The 21,288-nt window shown below is 37.7% G+C and overlaps 1 protein-coding gene across 1 annotated transcript; it reads right to left on the bottom strand.

The window, feature by feature from the left end:
- Positions 1-9,616: 9,616 nt before the first annotated feature.
- On the bottom strand, positions 9,617-13,185 carry LOC307099090 (double-headed protease inhibitor, submandibular gland-like; the record flags this gene model as incomplete). Its single annotated transcript, XM_079770283.1, has 4 exons — positions 13,002-13,185; positions 11,686-11,728; positions 10,139-10,245; positions 9,617-9,671 (listed from the first exon to the last, which is right to left on the bottom strand). Exons 1-4 carry the CDS (start codon positions 13,088-13,090, stop codon positions 9,617-9,619), a joined length of 294 nt encoding a protein of 97 aa, XP_079626409.1. The 5' UTR covers positions 13,091-13,185.
- Between the last annotated feature and the right edge of the window lie 8,103 nt (positions 13,186-21,288).

Genomic DNA, 21,288 nt, shown 5'->3' with positions numbered 1-21,288 from the left:
CTTTCTGGTACCCTAAGATATAATTAATCTATAATGAGAAGAAAATCAAACAACCCAAACCAACCCAGAACTGACAGATATTAGAATTAACAGGTAAAAAATAATTATTATAACTATATTCCAATTATAATAACCTTTTTTAAAAGTTAGAAGTATGGAAGATATAAATCAAACTTGTAGAGATGATATTGAAATGTTTGAAATGAAAAAAATCTACTGAATGACATTAATGACAGATTAATTATTGCAGAAGAAAGAATTTGTGACCAGAAAGTTCAAGCAATCATGTTGGACAACAGTCTCCCCTGGAGTTGTTTGTATTCCTCCTTGGCCCAGAACTCAGAGCAAGGACACCCTTTTCCCCAATGATGTTTGCTTTTAAAATTTAAAGGTGATAGATTAAAGGTGACTGTTTAATTTTTCCTGGAAATATGTGTCTACCATGTTATCAGCATGCTAGTAAAGGTCAAAGAGGTGACAGAACATATAAACATTCTGACAATAGTTTTATAGCATATTCAGAGGCAGAAGAAGCTCTTTCCCAAGCCAGCAGGGAGCAAGCTGCTGAAGGGAAGAGAGCATACTAGTATTAGTATATATTAGTCATCTCTCCAGAGCAGAAAAATTCATACATGCGCACATGTATAACCTAAAGAAGAACATGTCCCTATGTTTCAGAGGTTAAAATCTGTCAAAAGAATTTAAGAAAAAGACCAATGACCAATGGAACATTCATGGATACCATCTACAGGCCTCTTTCTATGGAGCAACATGAAGCCAGTGGAAGTGTTGGGCTCTGTTGATCTAAGCCAGACATGTGCAAATGGCTCTGTCTCAAGGATGAGTCTAAAAGTGAGGTTGTTTAATGAAAAGGTTACAGAAAGTGGGCAAAAGGTATGACCAGGAAGTACACAGTGCTCCATGCCTCCTATTAATTGTGGGCTGTTTTTTTAATGCCAAAAGGAATATAGAAGACATTTCTGTCATGTTTCTCAGAAGACACCTGGAACCTTTACATCAAGCGTGTCAAACTCACGACCCATGGGCCGCATGTGACCCACAACAAATATTTTTGTGACCCAGCCAATATAATGGTATGTAAGAAACGTTTTAATAAAAATTTCATAACTTAATTTTTATAATATCCTGTTATACATACTTATTAATAATGAACTACTATGTTCGCTAATGACTGATTACTATAATTGTATTGCATTCATTTCCCTTACGCACCTTATGCGCAGGTGCAACATTTCTCTCCACTAATACTAGCAGTGAATATTTTAGCAGCCAATTGCCACGTCATTAGTCTTGGGCTGACTTGTTTGGTGTGCACAACAGGAAATATTTTGCTTTCAGGGAATAAGAAAAATAGGTTTGTTTGTGTTAGGCTTATTAATTTGTACAGTTATTCAGTGTCTGGTTAAGTTAATCTTCAAGAAAAAATATTAATTTTTATTAAAATGTTCTATTATTTTATGTTAACGATTATTTATTTCAGCCCTCTGTATTCAGCATGTCTCTATCAAAATAAAGCTACGTTTCTATGAAAATTGAAGCTTTTGTTTTTTTGTGGCCCACATAAAATTAAACCTTGTTTATTTGGCCCATGTTAGCCGTGCTGAGTTTGACATGCTTGCATTACATAGATTTCCCCACTGTTCACTGTATTATAAAGCCGAGTAATCGCAATGTTTGTCTTGGATCCTTGGCTCAAATTTTTAATTTTGTCTACTTCTGAGACTTGAGACACATACATAAAAAACCCAAGTGAAATCATACTTTCAGAAACATTTATTAGGAAGAATGTGGAAAGCAAGGAAGGAAGAGAACTAAAGAAAGAAGCTTTAACCATCTGACACAAGCTCAATAGGGGCAGGCCTCGGTCACCAAGAACATATGCAAGGAGGAAAAAAGGACAGGTGAGTTGTAAGAGGAGGACCGCCATGATGGAGAAAAAGAAGATATATTCTTTCACATCCAAATCTGCTTAACTAGCATGCTCCATCACGTAGAAACCTAATTTGCCCAGAAGATTTCCTAAAGAAAGAGTAAGAATAAATATTTCATTAAATAGCAGAATGTCAGAGCTACAAATATACTTTAAAATTATCTTATCTATCACCCTTATTTTATATTTGAGAAAACTTAGAACCAGAGCAAAAGGGAGAATGGACTACAAACAAAAACTAGGTTATTGGCTTTCCTACCCAGTTATCCTTTTACAATCCTAAAATGTCACTAATGATACTATGACCTATGCAACAGTCTCTTTGAAAATGGGTTATTGAATCAGTCCTGCATGTTAATCCTCATCTTCTCTGTCAATACTCTCACACTTTGGCTGAATTACTTAATAGTGGGCATAACCAATGGATGCAAGACACTGGTGGGTGAGGGCATGTATGGGAGTGGGGTGGGGGGGGCAATGGGAAGATATGTACACATGTAATACCTTAATAAAGAAATGGAAAAAAATAAAAGTCAACATAAAAAAAATAGTGGGGACGATGTGGGATTTACATACTCCTGTCCTTGCTCTATGCACAAAACTACAAAGTAATTGTTGGGCGGAGGACCCCAGTCTGATGCCATAGGGATAATTTTTCTTCCTGTGAAATATACTAGCTTCTACAGAGATCAAACCTGAAGCCATGGTTTTGTGAGACCTCTGCATCTAATAACTGAAAATATATGTCACAGAAATCCAAAACAAACAAACAAAAACCAACACACCCAAAACAAAACAACAAACAAAAACCACAACGAACTACTCACTCTTAGCTAAAGGACCCAAGCTTTGTTGTCACCTCATTCTAGCTCAGAGTTTCAAACACATTCAGACATAGAAGTTGAAGATATCTGACATTAGGCAAAACCACAATTTGTCTTAAAATCAAAGAATTTCAGGACTCTAGAAGGTATTTGAAGCTTCAAGTGAAAATTCATCAGTTGGCTTTGGGGAATGTGAGGCTCAGAGAGAAGAAAGGACCTGCGGAGCACCACTGAGCACAATGAGTCTGCTTTGTGCTCCAGTGAACTTTATATGACCACAAGCTCTTCTCAGTGGGGACTGATCATTATCTGTGCAAACTGGAGAAAATCCCTGGCATCGAGGCTGATGGTACTTGGTAGAAGAGGTAGATAGTAATTGCTGTGGGCTAAGCTTTTTCATTGTTCTCCCACTTTCCCCCAAATAGTACTCACAAGCTCTCAATACACAAGATGCAGGGGTTTTCATAGGTTACCAAATTGGTGCCACAGATCGGATGATATGTACCAGGGCAGGGTTTCAATGTTCCTTTGAACCAGCTCAAGTCTACTTTCTTATATGGACATTTCACCTGCAGTTGAATTGAAAAGAATGATACAATTAGAATCACACTAATAGACAGGTAGCTCACCTCTGGACTTTATTAGGGAAATCTAAACATAGCCAAGATCATGTCCCAGTCTCCCCAAAGCTCTCACAGCTCTCGCCTCCATGAAACAATGAAACCAGAACCTACATATATCCTATCTGATAGCAATATGATACCTCCTGACAGCAGTAGAGAACAGAGGCCTGCTATGCTAGAGTTGGAAAAGAAAGAATGAATAAATAGTATTTATTTGGGAAATTCAGCTTCTCTCTCAGTCTTCTTTATTCCAAGACTATTAGATCTGGGAGTATTCTTAGAGATATTTTTAGGCCAACTCAGCCATGAAAACTGAAGCCCCATAATTGGGAAAAAAATGCTTTGCTGAAATCCATATGCCTTGATTTAAAATATTTATTATATTTTTATCTACTCTCAAAATCCACAAGCCAACTCTTATCTTAAAGTTGTGAAATGTGGAATCATTTAGAATAACTCCCTGGTTTTATAGGGAAAATGGAAAACAAGGGAAGGAACATGTGTCATCAGGTATTAGAACCCATGTCTACTTGCAAGGCTGCTGTCAGTGATGTCTTGGAGCAGTGACTCTAGGGTGATGGCTTGAGGATGGTGGCCTCAGGGGCTCTAAGAGTGTCATACAATAGATAAAGTACCTCTGATACAAGGTGGAAGAGAGTTTTGGCTTAGTATTTAGAGATAGAAAAATCATATTTGAGCTTAGAAACTCTCCCTCCTTCTTTCCTTATCTATCCAACACCACCACCATGGCCAGGCCACCATCACCTACTTCCTGTGTCTGTCACCCAACTAATCCTTCCACTTCCTCTATTACCCATGTCCTCTAGTTTCCATAATTTAAATATCAATTGAATAATTTTATTCTGTTTATTAAGAAATCTTTCATTACACATCATTTCTCATTAAAAAATTTGTACTTCGTATGGGATAGAAGACCCCATGTGATCTGGACCCTCCCAACTCTTCCCACCTTCCTTTACACCACCTGACTCTTTGCCTTTTGAGTGCCCCCCCACGCCCATTGCTCCATGCTCCCTCCATCTCAGGATCTTCTAGTTTGTCATGACCACCCCCAATAAACATATTTGTTTCCCTGAACCTAAACTCATTCTGCCTTCAGAACTCAGGTTACAACCTACTGTCTCAGAGATATTTTTCAAAATACAATCCCAACCCTTCTTTCTTTTTACATCTCTAATCAGTGTGTTATAAAGCATTTGAGATATAAAATAGTTTAATCAGAATAAAATAAAGTAGTCAAATAAAAATCAAGAATAGCTAGTATCATTGTCAATAAATACAACTTCTTTTTCTTTTTCTTTTGAGAGTTGTTCATCAGGGGAGGGTCCCATCTACTGCTGTAAGTGTAGCATCCCCTGCACACCCCTCCCTCTCAGTGACCCAGTCATCCAGTTGTTCAATCAGTACAAGCAGGAAAAGTCTTCCTCACCACTCTCCACCCAGGTGGCTCCTTTTTACCCTTTAGATCTCAGTTGAGATGTCCCCACCCCAGAGAGGCCAATATGGATCACATTGTTTATAGCAGTATCTCTACCCTCTTACTTCTTTTATGTGTGGAATTTACTACAAATAATAGTTGTCCCTTTCCTTTTTTTCTGGCTACTTGTTAGCTTCATGAGAGAAGGGAATATGTCTGTTTTCCTCACTATTGTATCCTAAGGCATAACATGGAAGATAAGTAAATATTCCTTAAAGAAAAAGTAAGAATGAGTAAGTTGGTGGGCAAGGGAGAACTCCTCCTGTAGGCAGCTCTGGAGAGTAAAACGCTAGGACTGAACTCTTTGAGATCAGATAAATCCTAGACAGGCTCAGCAATCTTTTGCTGGAGCTACAGCCTCTATCAGGTTCTACACTCTGAACTATAGGTCCCTTGAAGGCCAAGCTCCCCTCAAAAGGCCTTTCTCACCAGTCAACTCATAACTGATTTTTAAAAAGAAGTACAACTTAAAATTTACAAATGAGACAAAAACTTAAAAGTACAAAAACTCCTAAAGTAAAGGAGTTACAATGATGCAAATCTACATTTTAAAAAAGTAATATCTCATCACCCGTTTTCATCATTTATCAAACTTGTAGTGGCTTCACAATATATTTCATCCTCAGAGGGGTAGGTTAAAATGAAAAGGGTATCGCCTTCATCTTTCCTTATCCAAGTTGCAAACACAATTTGATCCTCTGCTCATATTCTTGCACATTTTCCTCAGTCCACATCTTTGATGCTCCCTATTCACAACTTGGATAGGCATTCTCTGCATGTCTCAGAGCATTTGGGAGCATTCCCTCCCCAAACTGTGAGCTCCTTGAGAGCAAAAACTGTGTTATGCCCAAGTCTGAGGGTTCTTAAGACCCTACCCTTCCCCTGGCAACCATGGCTGCTCACAAACACTTCCCAGGTACCATGAAGGTTCTCTGGGGTACATGTGACCAAATCTCAACTTGGTTCCCAGTTTGAATCACGCTACTCTGGGCTCCTACACCTGCAGTGTACCTGTCACATTCACATGATTGGTCTTCTAAGAATGCAACAGATGACCTTGCTGCCGTAAGGCTCTAAAATCACAATTCCAAAGAAAACTCGATTAGAACCTTAGTCCTGGCAAGCCTAGTGAAACATTACCTTGAAATCTCCATGTGGTGGCCACCATTGTTGAGCAACTGAAACCAAGACATAACTGAAAATAGTTACAAAATTTAATAAATGGTAAATCATAGCTTAATCTTTTGGCTGATTAAGAATTCTTAATCTGGAATAAAAGAATTTTTAATTATTACCAAGGAAGCTTGCAATCATTTAAAGCACTGTTTTAGTTTTCCATGTATTAACTTATTTTTTCTCAAAATGCAGAACAACCCCTCTTCTCCTGATAGATAATCAGTAGAAGACTATGTAGATGCCTTGCCAATCCAGTATATCAAATTACTTTTGAAGAACAGGAGTGGATTCAGAACTGGCAGCCCATGTATGAAAGAAATTAAGAAATGCTAGAATTTTAAAGAGGCCTTTAAGCCCAATCCCCCTATTTCACAGAAAGGGGAAATACCCTTGTTATGAAATGCCCAGGAATTCATGACAGATATGTAAAAAATCAAGCTCTTCAGTCCTTGCGACTTAGTGACTTTATAACTCTCTACATGACTCTTCTCTGGAAAAGGACCTGAAAAATAATGACCCACTCAGATACATGGCAAAGCATTTTCTTTTTTTCTTTTTCTTTTTTTTTTTTAAAGCATTTTCAATAGTACTGAATTTCTGAAATGTGCTGTGCCGTAGGCATATTGCCAACCATTTAAACAGGTCACCTCACTGAATTACCCAAGCTCCTGGGTCCCCATGAATTAAGTATCATAATCTGCATTAATAGGTGGAAAAACCAAGGCCTATTAGCCCAAAGCCTTTTTTTGGGGTGGGGGGTGGGGGGAGGGAAACCACACTCCATTGTGTCTCTTTCTATATATAGATACAGATATACAAATACAATAAAATGACATAAATAAATAAATAAGAATTTCAAAGCATTCTATTTCAGATCACAATGAATGTTAGAGCCCACAAATCCACTTTACATTCCTGTCAGAACCAGCCAAATTACTTACTATCTGGTACCACCTGATGGATCAGCATGAAGAACAATAATGAGCAGAGTACTGGGAAAGATTTGGCCATTTTTCCTCCTGGTGTTTTCTTAAAATGATGCTCTCAGATTTCTCAGGACATTGTCCTCTACTGCAATCACCAAAGTAGAAATAATTAGAATAGCAGCTTTGAATTGAATATCCATCTCTAGTCTGCCCATTGTAAATTCTGCATATGGCCCCTGGAATGCCTAATTCCACTCTTCCCCAAGAACAAATGCCCAGGAAAAGTTAAAGCTTGGCTAGTCATAAACAAAATTATAGACCTCAGTGACAGATGTAACTACTCAGAAGACAGAAGTTAGTCAGCAATAACTTTTGAACATATTTGTATTATTTTAGTATGGAGATATTTTCAAGTGTCTTGAAAAGTCAACTTCCTACCTCAAGACTCATCCAATTGTTTTTTCTTTAAGAAGCGACAGAGAAAATGATGAGGCCACTAGAGGCTTCTAGACAAAAGTAAGTCAACAGAGGAAGCATGTCTGTACTTATTCATGAAGCAGAGACTATACCTGGATTAAGATAAAGATTACTAATATTCCAGGCATCCTTGGTTATGCTAAAAATCTTCTGACTGGGAATGCTAGAATATCTTGAAGCATTCTTGGAGAGTCCACAGGGATCAAAACCATCACCTGCCATCTCATGGGGGCCCCAAAACTATTTTTATCCAGACACAGAAAGGGATAAATCAGTGAACAAATCCTCCAGTGGGATTGCCTTCCTGTAGCAGGAAGTGGCATTGCTTTCCAACCCTAGAGGGTGATGCATATAGGTACCAGAGCTTGATCAAGGACCATATTGAACTGTCCCCGTCTTTCTAACCCTGCAAAAGTGCCTGGTCCTCCCTATGTCCTTTAGGCCTTTTTTTTTTTCTGCTCTGAAGCATATGTCAATAGGAAAATGTACATAAACTCTTTGCTGCTATGCTGTGGTGAGACATGAAAGGTCTCCTCAATACTCCACTGCCCAGAATGGTTGGAGGCGCCTGTTCCTGAGACAATCTGTGACACCATGTCTTTTTAGGTACTCCCCCATCTCTTCCTCAGGCCTTCCCTGGATTCCTGCAGGAACGGAGCAGAAACAGTGGAAGATCCAACCGTATGAATGCACAATGCCAGATGCTCACTTGTCCTACAGCATATGGCTCAGTTGACCCACCTTAGAAAGAAGAGGAAAGGAAGGGAGATGTGACCAGCTTTTATGACTGGTAACTCATTTAAGGAGCACTGTTAGGGCCTCAGGATGGGATAGAGTAGCTGTGTGGGAGGAAGGCACTGAGGCATTGTGTGCTGGGCTGAGCAGACCTTGGGAGGCCCAACATTCAGATCCATCAACATCAAACCTCAGCAGGGGGCATTGGTGAAGAAAGCATGAAGCTGACTGGAAGACTTGGGGGGTAGGCAGAGTAGCCTTTGGCAGGCATTCCGAAGAGGCAACAGCATGAGGAAACAGTAGGAAAGAACACAGTAGAAAGAGCATATCATGTTCCACAATGCTAATGAGTACCTTCAGCCAGAATGCAAAACGCGGAAGCAGCTGAGGAACAGAGGAGGTTGCAGCTATGGATGAGGTGATGGATGCCGTTGGCAGGGGGTCCAGCTTTGTTCCTCTATCAGACCAATGTCTTTGCAGTTGTGCAACAGGGAAGAGATGTTATCACACCTGAGTTTCTTCCTGTTACCTGAACTTTCTGCCTCTATTTTCCTTTTTGTAAAGAACAATTGTTCTTATATCAAGGAGTAAATGTTAACATTAGAAAATAGGAAAATAACCAAAAAAAAAAAAAATGAAGATGTGAAATCTTAAAACCCAAAAATAACTATTAAGTATATATTGAATTATATCATTCCAGTTCAATGTGTTCCTTGATCAAGCTCTGGAACCTATATGCATAATTCTCTAGGGTTGAAAAGGCTGCTATAGGGAAGGCAACCCACACTCATGAGCACATGTACATGTTCCTGTTTTCATATTCAATCACATTTTTTATAGTATATATTGTTTTCTGCTTTTTTCACTTAGAAATGTATGGTGACATTTTCTTGATCTTTTGCAGATGCCCATATGTGACTCAGTTCCCTTTAAATGGTGGTGCCTAAAGTATATATGTTATTCCTAGTCTGTTCTGATGAGTGTATAGTATTGTGCGTTCTCACTCTATCTCTCTCCAAACCTGAATTTTCCACTTTTCATTGGTGTAGCAAAAGATAATATAAGACTATGATCAGATCCACTCTTTAAGACATTTACTTAAAAATTCTGAGTTGTTTTAAAATGGGACGTCATGAGCATATTCTTCACTCACAAGCATGTCTATAACCTCTCTCATTCCCAGTTTCAGTAGGAATAGAAGAAATATTTTTGTGTGATTTATAGTTCAGGAAAACAAACACAGGTACTCTCCTTAAGACAAGAATCACATGCAGGGAGACAAGCCAGACAGTTTTCTGCTGAGATTCTTTTATTGAAGAAATAAATCCATATATTTGCCCCCACAGCATCCCAGGGAAAAGATCTCCATGTGGAATCTGCTAAAGGAAACTTGGTGAGCTTGAGTATCAGGGAGACTCGCATGGTCCATAATTTTTCAAATAAAGGGCACCACGGCTCTTCCTACAAAAGAAATCATTTTTTAAAAGAAAGGTTTTGGAAATCTTAAATTAAAAGTTTCATGTTTTTAGATCAATCCAGTCAAATGAGTACACAGCATGAAAGATGAGCAATTAGCCACTAAGCTTAAGCAAGATGAACTAAAAAATATTCAACGTGCTAGTAAAAACCAGTGTCAAGAGCCCCATCCCCCAAAAAATTCTGTGAATTTTTCTTTTTTCTGTAATTTAAAAATACTGTAAGAAGTCTCTCATTTTCTAGCTTCCATTTCTTCCTACTATCCACTTTCTTTCTCTCTTCCTCTCTCTCTTTCCCTCTTCTTACTTCTTTTTATAAAACATTATGATTATCAGTGAACCATCTCACTCTTATGCTTCATAGCAGCATCCAGCTTATTCAGTAGCTAAGATGGTTTCTGGCTCTCTGAGAAAGGCTATTTCTGCAAATAATATATTGAATTCAGCACTTACGCAACACCGTTGCAAAACAAACATTTGTTGGCATATACTTCTCCATCAGATCCACAGTGAGGCATATATTCCATGGTGCACGCATTAGAGTAATTGTTGCATTCAATCTGCCCATGTCCAAAAAAAAAAAAAAAAAAAAAGAAAAGAAAAGAAAAGAAAGATAGAACAATTTCAGGTCATTAAATCATAGAAAATAAACTTTTGAAAGGCCTTGAAGAATTATTTAGTTCAGAATTCCATATGCAAAACGACATTCTCCAAAGTTTATATAACCTGACCTAACACTGGTGGGATGATCATCAGCAAGGGATAGCTCAGTTCAGATTTAAGGCTTCCCTCTCACTCCTCTACATTTGAGTGACAAATACATCCTATGGATTCTATCTTGTACTTAATTTCCAAATTAGTCCTCTCCTTACCAGACTGTCATTTACTTTAACCTGGCCCCCAATAGGTCCTGCCTACACATTTGCAATGATCTGCCAATGTATTGCCAAGCCTTCATGCTTTATTGGGGATATCAGTCCTCCTCTACATTGATGCAGAGTGATTTTTTTTTTTTACAAACGAAATTAGATCTTGTTCTTCAAATACTTAACTGACTTCCCCATCAACAAAAGTCCCCTCATTACCTGTGCTTATCTCTCCATTCTTATCAGCTCTGCCTTTTATGGTAGGCTATTTAAGGACTGAATTCCCTGAGTGTCTCCTGCTCCTGAAATCCCTGTTACTTTGTTTATGGTGTTTTTACTCTTACATGCTCTCATCCACTTTATCTATCCCTTAACCCAGCTCCTGTTCCTCCTTTCAAGTCAGGTCACCGACTTTCATAAGTTTCATGATGTCATTTCTCTCTCCCACCCATGGAATTGGGTTAGGTACCCCAATTAAATTAAGCTGTCTTTTACATGTTAACAGTTCTCCTATCTTATTCTAATTATTGACATCCCAGTCACATAGCTCTTTGCCCCTAAATTACCTCTATATTTCTTTTGAATTTTTTGTGCTTTTACAAAATAACTTTCTTTATTGTTATGAGAATAATCTTGAGTCCCTAATTCCCTTGAACTCCTTTACTTAACCTGCTAATTAGTTGCAGTGTTAGAAAATAAGCATGTGGCCCAACCAGCATGGCTCAGTGGTTGAGTGATGACCTACGAACCTGGAGGTCACAGTTCAATTCCCAGTCAGGACACATGCCCAGGTTGCAGGTTCAATCTCATCATTGATGTTTTTATCTCTCTCTCCCTCTCCCTTCCTTTCTGAAATCAATAAAAATATATTAAAAAGAAAAGAAAAGAAGCACATGTATACCAGCCTGCCCCAATTAAGGGCTATGAGTAAAGTTTCTGAAGTCCTCCTCTGGGTAAATAAATTAACTATACTTCAGGTCATCTGTTTAGGCTGGCCAAATGTCTTACCTATGACCATACATGGTATAGATAATTTCTAAATGACATATCTTAAAAGAGTTTTTCCCATATGAAAATGAGGAATTAGTGTAACATTTTATATTAAGAATAAATAAAATTTCTAAATATACTTACACATCTCCCATCATGAAGTTTTCTGAGTGTAATTCCTTCTTCTCTGAAAGAGAAAATTTTATCTAATGGGTAAAGCAGTTACTTGATATTTCATCATCTACAGAATACAATACAGTCATATGTCATTCTGTGTTGTCTGACCGGGACTGAGAATGGGGAATGGGGGGTTCTGGTTAGTATTCTACTCCAGTTGACTAATATTGACCATTAATATCTCTGATGGGTAATAAAACATCCATCAAATAAAAACATAAGAAAATAAGATCAGCACTAAAAGGACTATTACAAAATAGTCCATGAATATTCATATAAAAATCAAAGGAATAGTATAGTGTCAAAACATTTTTGCAGTTAAAAAAATGCTCAAATCCATTTCTGACACTAGTGTGGGTAATTTTGTTACAGTTATTTCTCCTTTCTGAGTTAGATTCCTGACTTCTTTAAAGAGGATATGAGATATGAGATAATATAATCCATAAAATCTCCCCAGTCTTTAAACTCCTATTGTTTTAGTAGTGTATGAGTTTACAAATCCTAAATATTATATCCTGAATAACAATTGCTATTACACTTGACTGTACATTTCAGAAGGGTTAGAAAATGAGAGAAAATAAGGAAGAAAATCATGAGAAGAAAGTAGAGCTCATTTCTATGTGTATTCACTCCATTTCTGCTGCTTAGCTAATGATTGACATGTTTTTATCACAGTAAATTCTAAACACTATTGTAATTTATATCTTACAGAAGAGAATACTGAAGTGTTTAGTGGATTGAGTGTTTACCTCGTGCTACAGATTAACTAAATGCAGTTTGGTTTCTAATCCATATGTCTGATTCCAAAGCCCATGATTTTAACAACTAATCATAATAGTGAATTAAAATTGCTGGAAAGGCTGGTAATAACCATTTTCCTAGAAGCTGAGAGGTTGTTTCCAGTGAGGAGTTAGTATTGAACTTGTGGCAGTGGGTATTCCAACCGGTTCTCACTACCCATTTGTACTCTCACTCTCTTCCCCAGACTTTTCCAGGCAACCATGAGAAGTAACATGAATTTCCTCTGGTGTATGAAAGATAGATCAAAGCCTTGTAATCGTGTCCATGGCTAACAGCCTACATAGAGATAGCTATCTTCTGAGTTCCTTAGAGATATAGCTTTTTTTTTTTTTTAATTTTAACAAAGCAATGCCCAAAGAGAATGGACAAAAGGTAGGATTTGTCAAACCCTGTGTTTAACAACCAAGAAGATTTTGGCCAATGTGTATTTTGTGATCTTTAAAGGGGCTGGGGCTGAGCTCCAAATTGAATACCATACTTACTTTTTTAGCATACAATACATGCATTCATTGCTGTAAACTCTATCATCTATGCCACATATTGGTTTCAACTCCCTTGTGCATGCAAGCATGTGGCCTTTACCCTGGTATTTGGAGCAATCCACCTGTAATTGGAAGAAAAATAATGTCCTACATTCTCTTTCTTCAATTCTGTAGTCATTCTTATATCAAAATGGAAAGAAGAGAGTGGAATGAGTATCCAGAAGATATTCTATTGGACCAGGTGCTGCATTACAAAAACTGATCAGACCTAGGACATTCCTTAAGTAAAATAGAATTAGCTGTTTAAGCCCTGGCCAGGTAGCTCAGTTGATTAGAGCATCATCCTGATAAGAAGGTTGCAGGTTCCATCCCTAGTCAGGGCAACATAGAAGAATAAAACCCCCCATAAATAATTGGCTGTTTAAGAAGGAAATATTAATTTCTCCTTTTAGGGTTATAATGCAAGTCCAAAGGAATAATTAATGTGAAAAATAATCAAAAAAAGTTTAAAATGCTACCCAAAAGTAAAATTTACTTTATCTGTTACTCCTCTTTTGCAAGGAGACTCCTTTGGCAACCTTTTAAGAAAGAAACACCACCAGGAAGAGTAGGAACAGTATTACCCGCTGAGGAATTATTTTAGTTTACTGTGAGCCAGTTTAGCTACCTCCCTAGCTCATTTACACATTAGCTCTGATTTTGTTTGTACAAAGACCACACAGAGAAGGCTGTACTCACCTCTTTCCCAATTGCTTGATCACCAAAAGAGAGAGGAAGGAGATGTAATCGGAGAGAAGGAATTGGAGAAAGCAAATTCCATAGTTAGAAATGCAAAACTGGATTCATTGTTCACAGTAACTAAAACCACTTGTTGTAGTAAAATATAGAAATATTTAAAAATGCCAAAAAATGTTTAAAAGGTTTTTAAAACGTTTGAGTTAACTTCCCTGAAACTTAAAGTGTGATATTAAGGACACAGTCCCCACTGCCCTGAAGCGTGTGTATTCTATTGATAGGGATTTGAACTTCAATTACTGACTTAGTGTGACTTGCCATGAGAACCATGTCTGATGACGGATACTCCTCCCCCTCCCCAGAGTGTTTACAACTTTGTCTACTGATATGCCCATTGGAACTAATGTTAAACTTGAGATCTTGTTATGCATTTTGTTTACCAGAATCCCCCTGGTTCCCCTCTGGACTGCCGTGGGTACTTCAGGCTATTTAAAGGGACCCCAAACACCATTCAAGTTGATCATGGCTTGATCGCTGGACACCTGGTGGTTACTGATAGTTTTGATCCCTGTGCTGCACTGGTGGCTCTGATGACCGGAAGTTTATCATCGCTGATCGCCTTGAGTTTGAGTTTGGGCACAGTCCCCTTCCCCATCCGCTTCGCTCCATTCCAGAAGACAGAGGAACGGTGGGCCCTCAGATCGATCCATGCTGTGCGCAGGGATCTCTGAAGGTAACACTGCCCTGTCCCTGACCTGACCAGCCAGCCAGAGAAGGCGCCACTGCTGCTGCAAGAGGAAGCCACGCTTTGGGAGCTCCCTGTAAGCCTGTACCCATGGCACCAGGAAATTTGTGAGTAACAGTGTGCTGTGTGCTGATAAGCTTTGTGCCCACTGCAATGATAAAAGGAGAATAAATTGCTGTGTGAATTGCAACTGTAGCTATTTGTGTGGCATAATTCCTCCTGCAGTCATAAATATACTAATATAAGGTCAGATGAAATTGCCTGCCATGGTCCTACCAGCTCAAAGCAGTCTTTTTTTCTGGCAACTACTTTAAATGTCCGAGTACCTGCACGGTTAAAGTTTATCTCAAGGGACACCTCAGATAAACGCTCCTTTCTTTCTCAGACACCATTTCCCAACATCCCTTGCCCAGGCCAGACCTAAGAGAGGTCACTTTTTTGCTCAGGACCAAAGTCTGGGTGGAGACAGAGATGCATGTAATCTCTGGGGGAAAAGCATGGGGAAATCTCTGGTCTTTGGAGGAAGGGTTATCACAGGGCTTCAAGAGTTCTTGTGGGCATGCCCAGGGCAAGGTTGGATTATGGTCTCAAAATTTCATGAGTGGTTTCTGAAAGGGCAAGTCAGAATCCTGAGGGATCCTGACCTGGAACTGGGTGAAGAGCCTACAATCTCTTTAATCTTCTCCATCTCTCTTCCTTTTCCTGAAGATCTGACCCTTCTCCCACTTCGTTAATCAGACCAATCCAGATAGATACTTTCTAAATTTTCTTCTAACTCCAGCATTCTACTATTACTAAGGGCTGACTATATCGCAGTTAGCATAAAGGCACGAAAATTTAAAAGGATTCTTAACTCACCAGGTGGAGAGACAGCCCATGTAGTGGCTGCTAGAGCAAGAACGGCAAAAGCAGTGATGGTCTTCATCGTGGTGGTGAATGAGGGTGCTAGGGATATGCTGCTCTGAGGCAACAAGTCCAGAGAGAGAGATAGAGAAAACACAATCTGCCTAATACACTCGTGTGTATATATAGTGCACATATGCAATGCAGGGTCCCACCCTCATTAAAAAATTGACCTTTTCAATGATGATTGACTGTTTACCCAAGCTAGGGTATTTTTTTCATTTGTCAAGGAAAGCTTCCTTATTATCTTGATTTATAGACAGTTGGAACAGTTACGCCCTGAAACTCATCTACCAAAGGTGTTTTACATAATAATCTTTTGATTTCTCAGCAAATACAATGGCATGACTATATTTGAGAACAAATATCATAGGTGTAGAAAGGAGAAATAGAAATTAAAATGACGTGTAAAGGGTTTAAGTTTGCAAGGTGATGAATAACTACTGGAATTAGTGCGGTGATCCCTTTGTAAGGTATAAAAATGTCAAATCACTATGTTGTACACCTGAGACTAATAAAACTAATACATTTAAACTAATATACCAATTATACTTAAATAAAAAATTTAAAAGATTAGATTAAATACAGGAAAGTTGAAATAGAAACTAAAAGCAGCATTTCTTTAAAATGTACAATAGTAGCAACAGGAATAAATAGCATTATAACACCTTGATTTTTTAGAGTATGAAGAACTTTACAATGTTGTATGAAGGTTTGTTAAATTATTAAAATAAACTGGTGAATTTTATAGACCAGTATTGTTGCTACTTAGCAGATGGGACAACAAACTCATAAAGATTAAATGTATTCTATTTAGCCCTAGCTGGCTTGGCTCAGTGGATAGAGCGTTGGCCTATGGACTAAAGGGTACTGGGTTCAATTCCAGTCAAGGGCACATGCCTGGGTTGCAGGCTCGACCCCCAGTAGGGGGCATGCAGGAGGCAACCGATCAATGATTCTCTCTCATCATTGATGTTTCTAACTGTCTCTTCCTCTTCCTTCCTCTCTGAAATCAATAAAAATATACTTTTTAAAAAATGTATTCTACTTAGTCACATAGTTCATGGTCAGGAGAGCTAGTTCTACAAAATCCTAGGCCTTAACTTCTCTCCTAAAATACGTTTTTCCTTTATTGGAATATGTTACTTCAACAACTAAAATGGGCATTGAATAATCTGATTTTAGCATTCTTTCTCATGCCTCTTAAGATTATAAGCATGATATTCTGTTTAACACAATCACCTGGATGGATATGGATATATATATATATATATATATATATATATATATATATATATCCACATTTTAAAAAATAATACAGGCCCATTGATTTCCAATTACTTAGAAATTTATCCCTATTATCTTATGTGGTCCTCACATCAGCTTTCCAGAAGATAGAATTAAAATGGAGTAAATTCCCAAAGGACAAACTCAAAGATTAGAGGAGTTAAGCAAATTCCCAAAGCACTCAGCTACTGAGTGATAGGATCTTGACCAAAACTGGATCTTCTAATTTCAGATCTTATGATCTCACAGCACTCATTGCATTTGTTTCTGATTTTTTAAGGAGTGTCTCTCTTACTTATGTTATTTATTTTCCAATACCACCTCTTTCCCTCAGGTAGAGTTGTATAATCTCAGTTAATGCCATTGTGAAATTTGGATACTTATACCTCACCCATATTTCATGCTTCATCAATGTTTGAAATATGCATAATACAATGAAATGCTCTCTAGAAGATTTTCTCAATGGGATAAGTGATCTTCCTCCCAAGTTAGAGTGAAGCATGTCACTAGACTGACCATGTTCTAAGTAGATAGAAATAAGAACAATGGCTCACAGGATGTTAGAGCTGGTGGAACCCTGAATAAGCATCAGGGTCTATGGTTTTCAAACTTTTCATTGCTGTTGTTTACTTAAGAAATGGAACATGTTTTTCCTCCCAAAGGTAATTTCATGAGCCAGTAATAAATGAAACAGATATTTTTAAAGGAAGTAACTTAAATAGAAGCAAGATAGGATTCATGAATACCTACACTTTCTCCTCACACCTCAAGGTTCTGTGTAAATCCATTTGAGAACTTCTAAACTAGATTCTAAAATAAAATAAAATAATAAAATAAAATAAATAAAATAATAAAATAAAATAAAATAAAATAAAATAAAATAAAATAAAATAAAATAGAGGAAGTGAGACCACTCAGTGAATCAGATCCCCTGAAACTGGTACAAGATTCTTTCTGGTTTGCCATACTTTCTCACACCACCACCCACCCTTGTGTCAATATGGGATTTCTGCTTCTATTTACTTTCCCAAAGAAGGTGAGGGAACCTCTGCCACCTTGCTCCTAGACTCAGTTCTCCACTACTATTGGACATCACCTTCTGGATATCCATAGCAGCTTCAAGGTCAACATTTCCCCCAGAAATCTTCATGCCAATTCGCATTTTTAATGGCTTCTCTCCAGTTTCACTCTGTTAAGCTTTGTCAGTAGTAACCAATCCAGGAAAATGTAGGAGTTTTCATTCCTCTCTAATTTTAACAGCCATATCTAATCTTCCACCAACTAGGTTTTATTTTGTGTGTACCTTCTTCTCCAGGAAAATATATAAGTTTTAAAATATTATTTCCTTTTTTTTTTAATGAACAGTTCAAGAATAATTGTCTGGAAGTCTACCTCCCATGTTCTTCCCTTTCTGGAAATTCTCATTGGCATGACAGAGAAATTAACCATCAATAAATTCTAACAAGACTTCATTTTTCTTTTTTCCTTTTGTCACCTACTCAATAACTAAGGATTAAAAAACAGTATATAGAGTTATGCTGAAGTCAGCATCATCACAATACATTGCACAAATTAAAAGTCACTTCAAAGGATCCACACCCATTTATATTACCAGTTGCTTAACAGGCTCAAGATTTTTGTTTCAAAACAAATTGATTGGCTGTGATACTAGGGCAGCCAGCCCTAAATGTGGGTCTGTACTGCCATGACTCCCTAGCAGTCCCCACTATGGTCCCCCACACAGTAGGTGTGAGTTTCCATCAATAAATATATATGTATAAGATTAACTAGTCCTTCTCTGTCTCTAAATAAAATTACATTTGATTCTGACCCCTCCACTCTGCCTGGATATGAAATTTGGTCCCATTCATTATTGGAGTTTATGAGGATCTAACATGGTCAATAAGTGATCAACAAATGAGAGCAGGCCCTCTGGTCTGAACAATACTAGTTGTATCCTGCATCTTGATGGTCTAAACCAGCCATAAATGGTTCCCTTCACTGAGGTTGTTCCCTGATTCTATGCCAATAACTAAAATGGGCATTTAATAATCTGATTTAATCTGGGACAGGGTGGCTTTTGAAATTGAGAACTCCTAAATCTAGGGGTTTGTGAAACATGTTTTTAGTCACACAGTCAGTAGTCTTTTGCTTTTCCAGGCTGTGATCAAGCAGCAGTCTTCGTCAGTATTAGAACTCAGCCTCTTTCATTTTTCTTGAAAATTGTATCCCTTCTGTTTTGTTTACTTTCGAAAGTATTCAAGTTACAAAGTGTAATTATTTCCTATAATTTATGCTTTTGTTCAATTTAACTCAAATATCCTTTAAGTCAATTACACACTTTTTTTTCTGCTAGTTTTTCGATGCAGAGAAGGAAAGGTACAAGAAAGACTAATTAATAGCTCTTAAATACTGCTTGCATTGTTGATGCTGTGTTATTACTTCTTGTTTGAAATAGTGGCATTAAAATTACTATCACAATTTCATTCTTTAGAATCTTATTTTGTGCTTTTAGGTCAGTGCTAATCTGGGGTTAAGCAGCTCCACCAGAAATCCTTTAGTGGACACTTAAAACTGGACTCATCCAACTGCTTACACCTCTTCCGAGTAGATAGGAACAGCCTCTGGGTGGGGAAGGGTGGGCATTTCCTGCTTGATTCATCAATGTCTGTCCTGTGACCAGAGACCTAGATTTAAGCAAATACCTTTGTGGACACAACTTGTCAATAATTCATTTTTAAAGACCTTGGCAATAGTTCTGGCAACTTTCTCACTTAACATTTGAAGAGCAAAGTAGATGCAGAGATAAGAACATAATAAACTGGTGACTGTTCATTTTATCACTCCTCCCAGGACTCCTTTCATGTAAGTCAAGGCATTGGAAGTCACTTTTCACTGTTAATCTCACTACTATATGCTAAAATCTCAGCAAGTGTACTATCATCCTGCCACATGTTCCATAGATTTGGAATTGAAATATTCCACAAAGAGAAGTGACCATTTCTGTAGATAATGAACAATTTTCTACAATCATTGAATAAAAACTCCATTTCTTTGGTCCGAAACCATAATCAGATAGATAATATTATTTGAATGAAGAGCATAGAACTGGGGCCCATAAGGCCAGAGGGACTGATGTAAGGAACATGAGCTTAAAACACACACACACATGTACTTGTATTTGTATTTCTGATTTATACCCATTTTGGCTAAGCTCAGAAAATTACTTTCCCTCTCCTGGCTTCATCATTCCCCTATATTAAATATGCTGTATAAATCATCTCTAATTTTCTTCTAGCTATGTCAGTCTAGGATTTTATCATCTTAAAAGGTTTTATCAACATTTTCCTGATTGGGATTGTCTTTATCATTACATACCATATTTTAGCTGATAAAAAAAGAAATTAGTAGAAAGCGCAATGCTAATTACAACAATATATTTCACAGTATATTTTTATGGTCTCATGCTGCATTTGCATTCCTTTTTAGCTTTAGCTTTTGCTCATATTTCTGAAAAATACCTCATGAGTCTAGCCTTCCTGGGGGTAGAAGTGTACATTTTATAAGTTCATATGTTCATGTAACTAGCTTGTTTCCAACCATTGGTGTCAGCAATTTTTAGAAAATATTTTATTGATTTTTTTTAGAGAGAGAAGGAAAGAGAGAGAGAGAGAGAGAGAGAGAGAGAGAGAGAGAGAAAGAGAGAGAGAGAAAGAGAGAGAGATGTAAGAGCAAAACATCCATCATGTGAGAGCAAAACATCCATCAGCTGCCTCCTATACAACCCCTACCTGTGATTGAGCTGCAACCTGGGCATGTGCTCTTACTGGTAATTGACTCAGCAACCTTTTGGTGCAAGGGACAATGCTCAACTAAATGAGCCACACTGGCCAGGGCTCCAGCAATTTTTAATTTGTATCAAGGATGGAAGGTAAAAATTCTCTAAATTCTTTGAGAAATAATAGTTCTCCTCTATTCTTGTAGGTTTTATGTCAATAGGCCAGAACTGAGAATATCTGTCCTAAATTTTCTTTTAAAATTAAAAAATATATATATATATTTATTGATTGATTTTAGAGAGGAAGGGAAAGGATGAGAGAGATAGAAATATCAATAATGAGAGAGAATCATTGATCAGCTGCCTCCCGCATGCCCCACAATGGGGATGGAGCCTGCGACCCAAGGCATATGCCCCAATGGGGAATCGAACTGTGACCTCCTGGTTCATAGGTTGACATTCAACCACTGAGCCATGCTCCGGGCAGCCTCCTTTTAAAATTACTATCTTAGGTTCACTGAAGAACTTATAATAATATGTTGCTCCATGCAAGGTATTGTACTAGGCACCAGGGATATAAACAAGACTATCAAACTGTCTCTTTGCTTAAAGGAGTCATAGTTCAGTGAGAGAGATAGACTTGTAAATAAGCAATTACAAAACAGTGACAGCTGGTAATATAGGTGTAAGGACAGGATGTTATAGGACCATATCAACAAAAGAATAACTAGTTCACATTCTGATAAAAAAAAAAAAAGAGGTTATGGAAAGTTTCCAAAGACCAGCTGCACCTTGCCTGAGGTGAGAACAAATTAGTCTATAGTTTGGAGAAATGAACC

Source organism: Cnephaeus nilssonii (genome assembly GCF_951640355.1).
Source record: "Cnephaeus nilssonii genome assembly, chromosome: 5".
In the NCBI taxonomy this organism is placed as follows: Eukaryota; Metazoa; Chordata; class Mammalia; order Chiroptera; family Vespertilionidae; genus Cnephaeus; species Cnephaeus nilssonii.
This window is presented reverse-complemented; position numbering and strand designations above follow the sequence as displayed.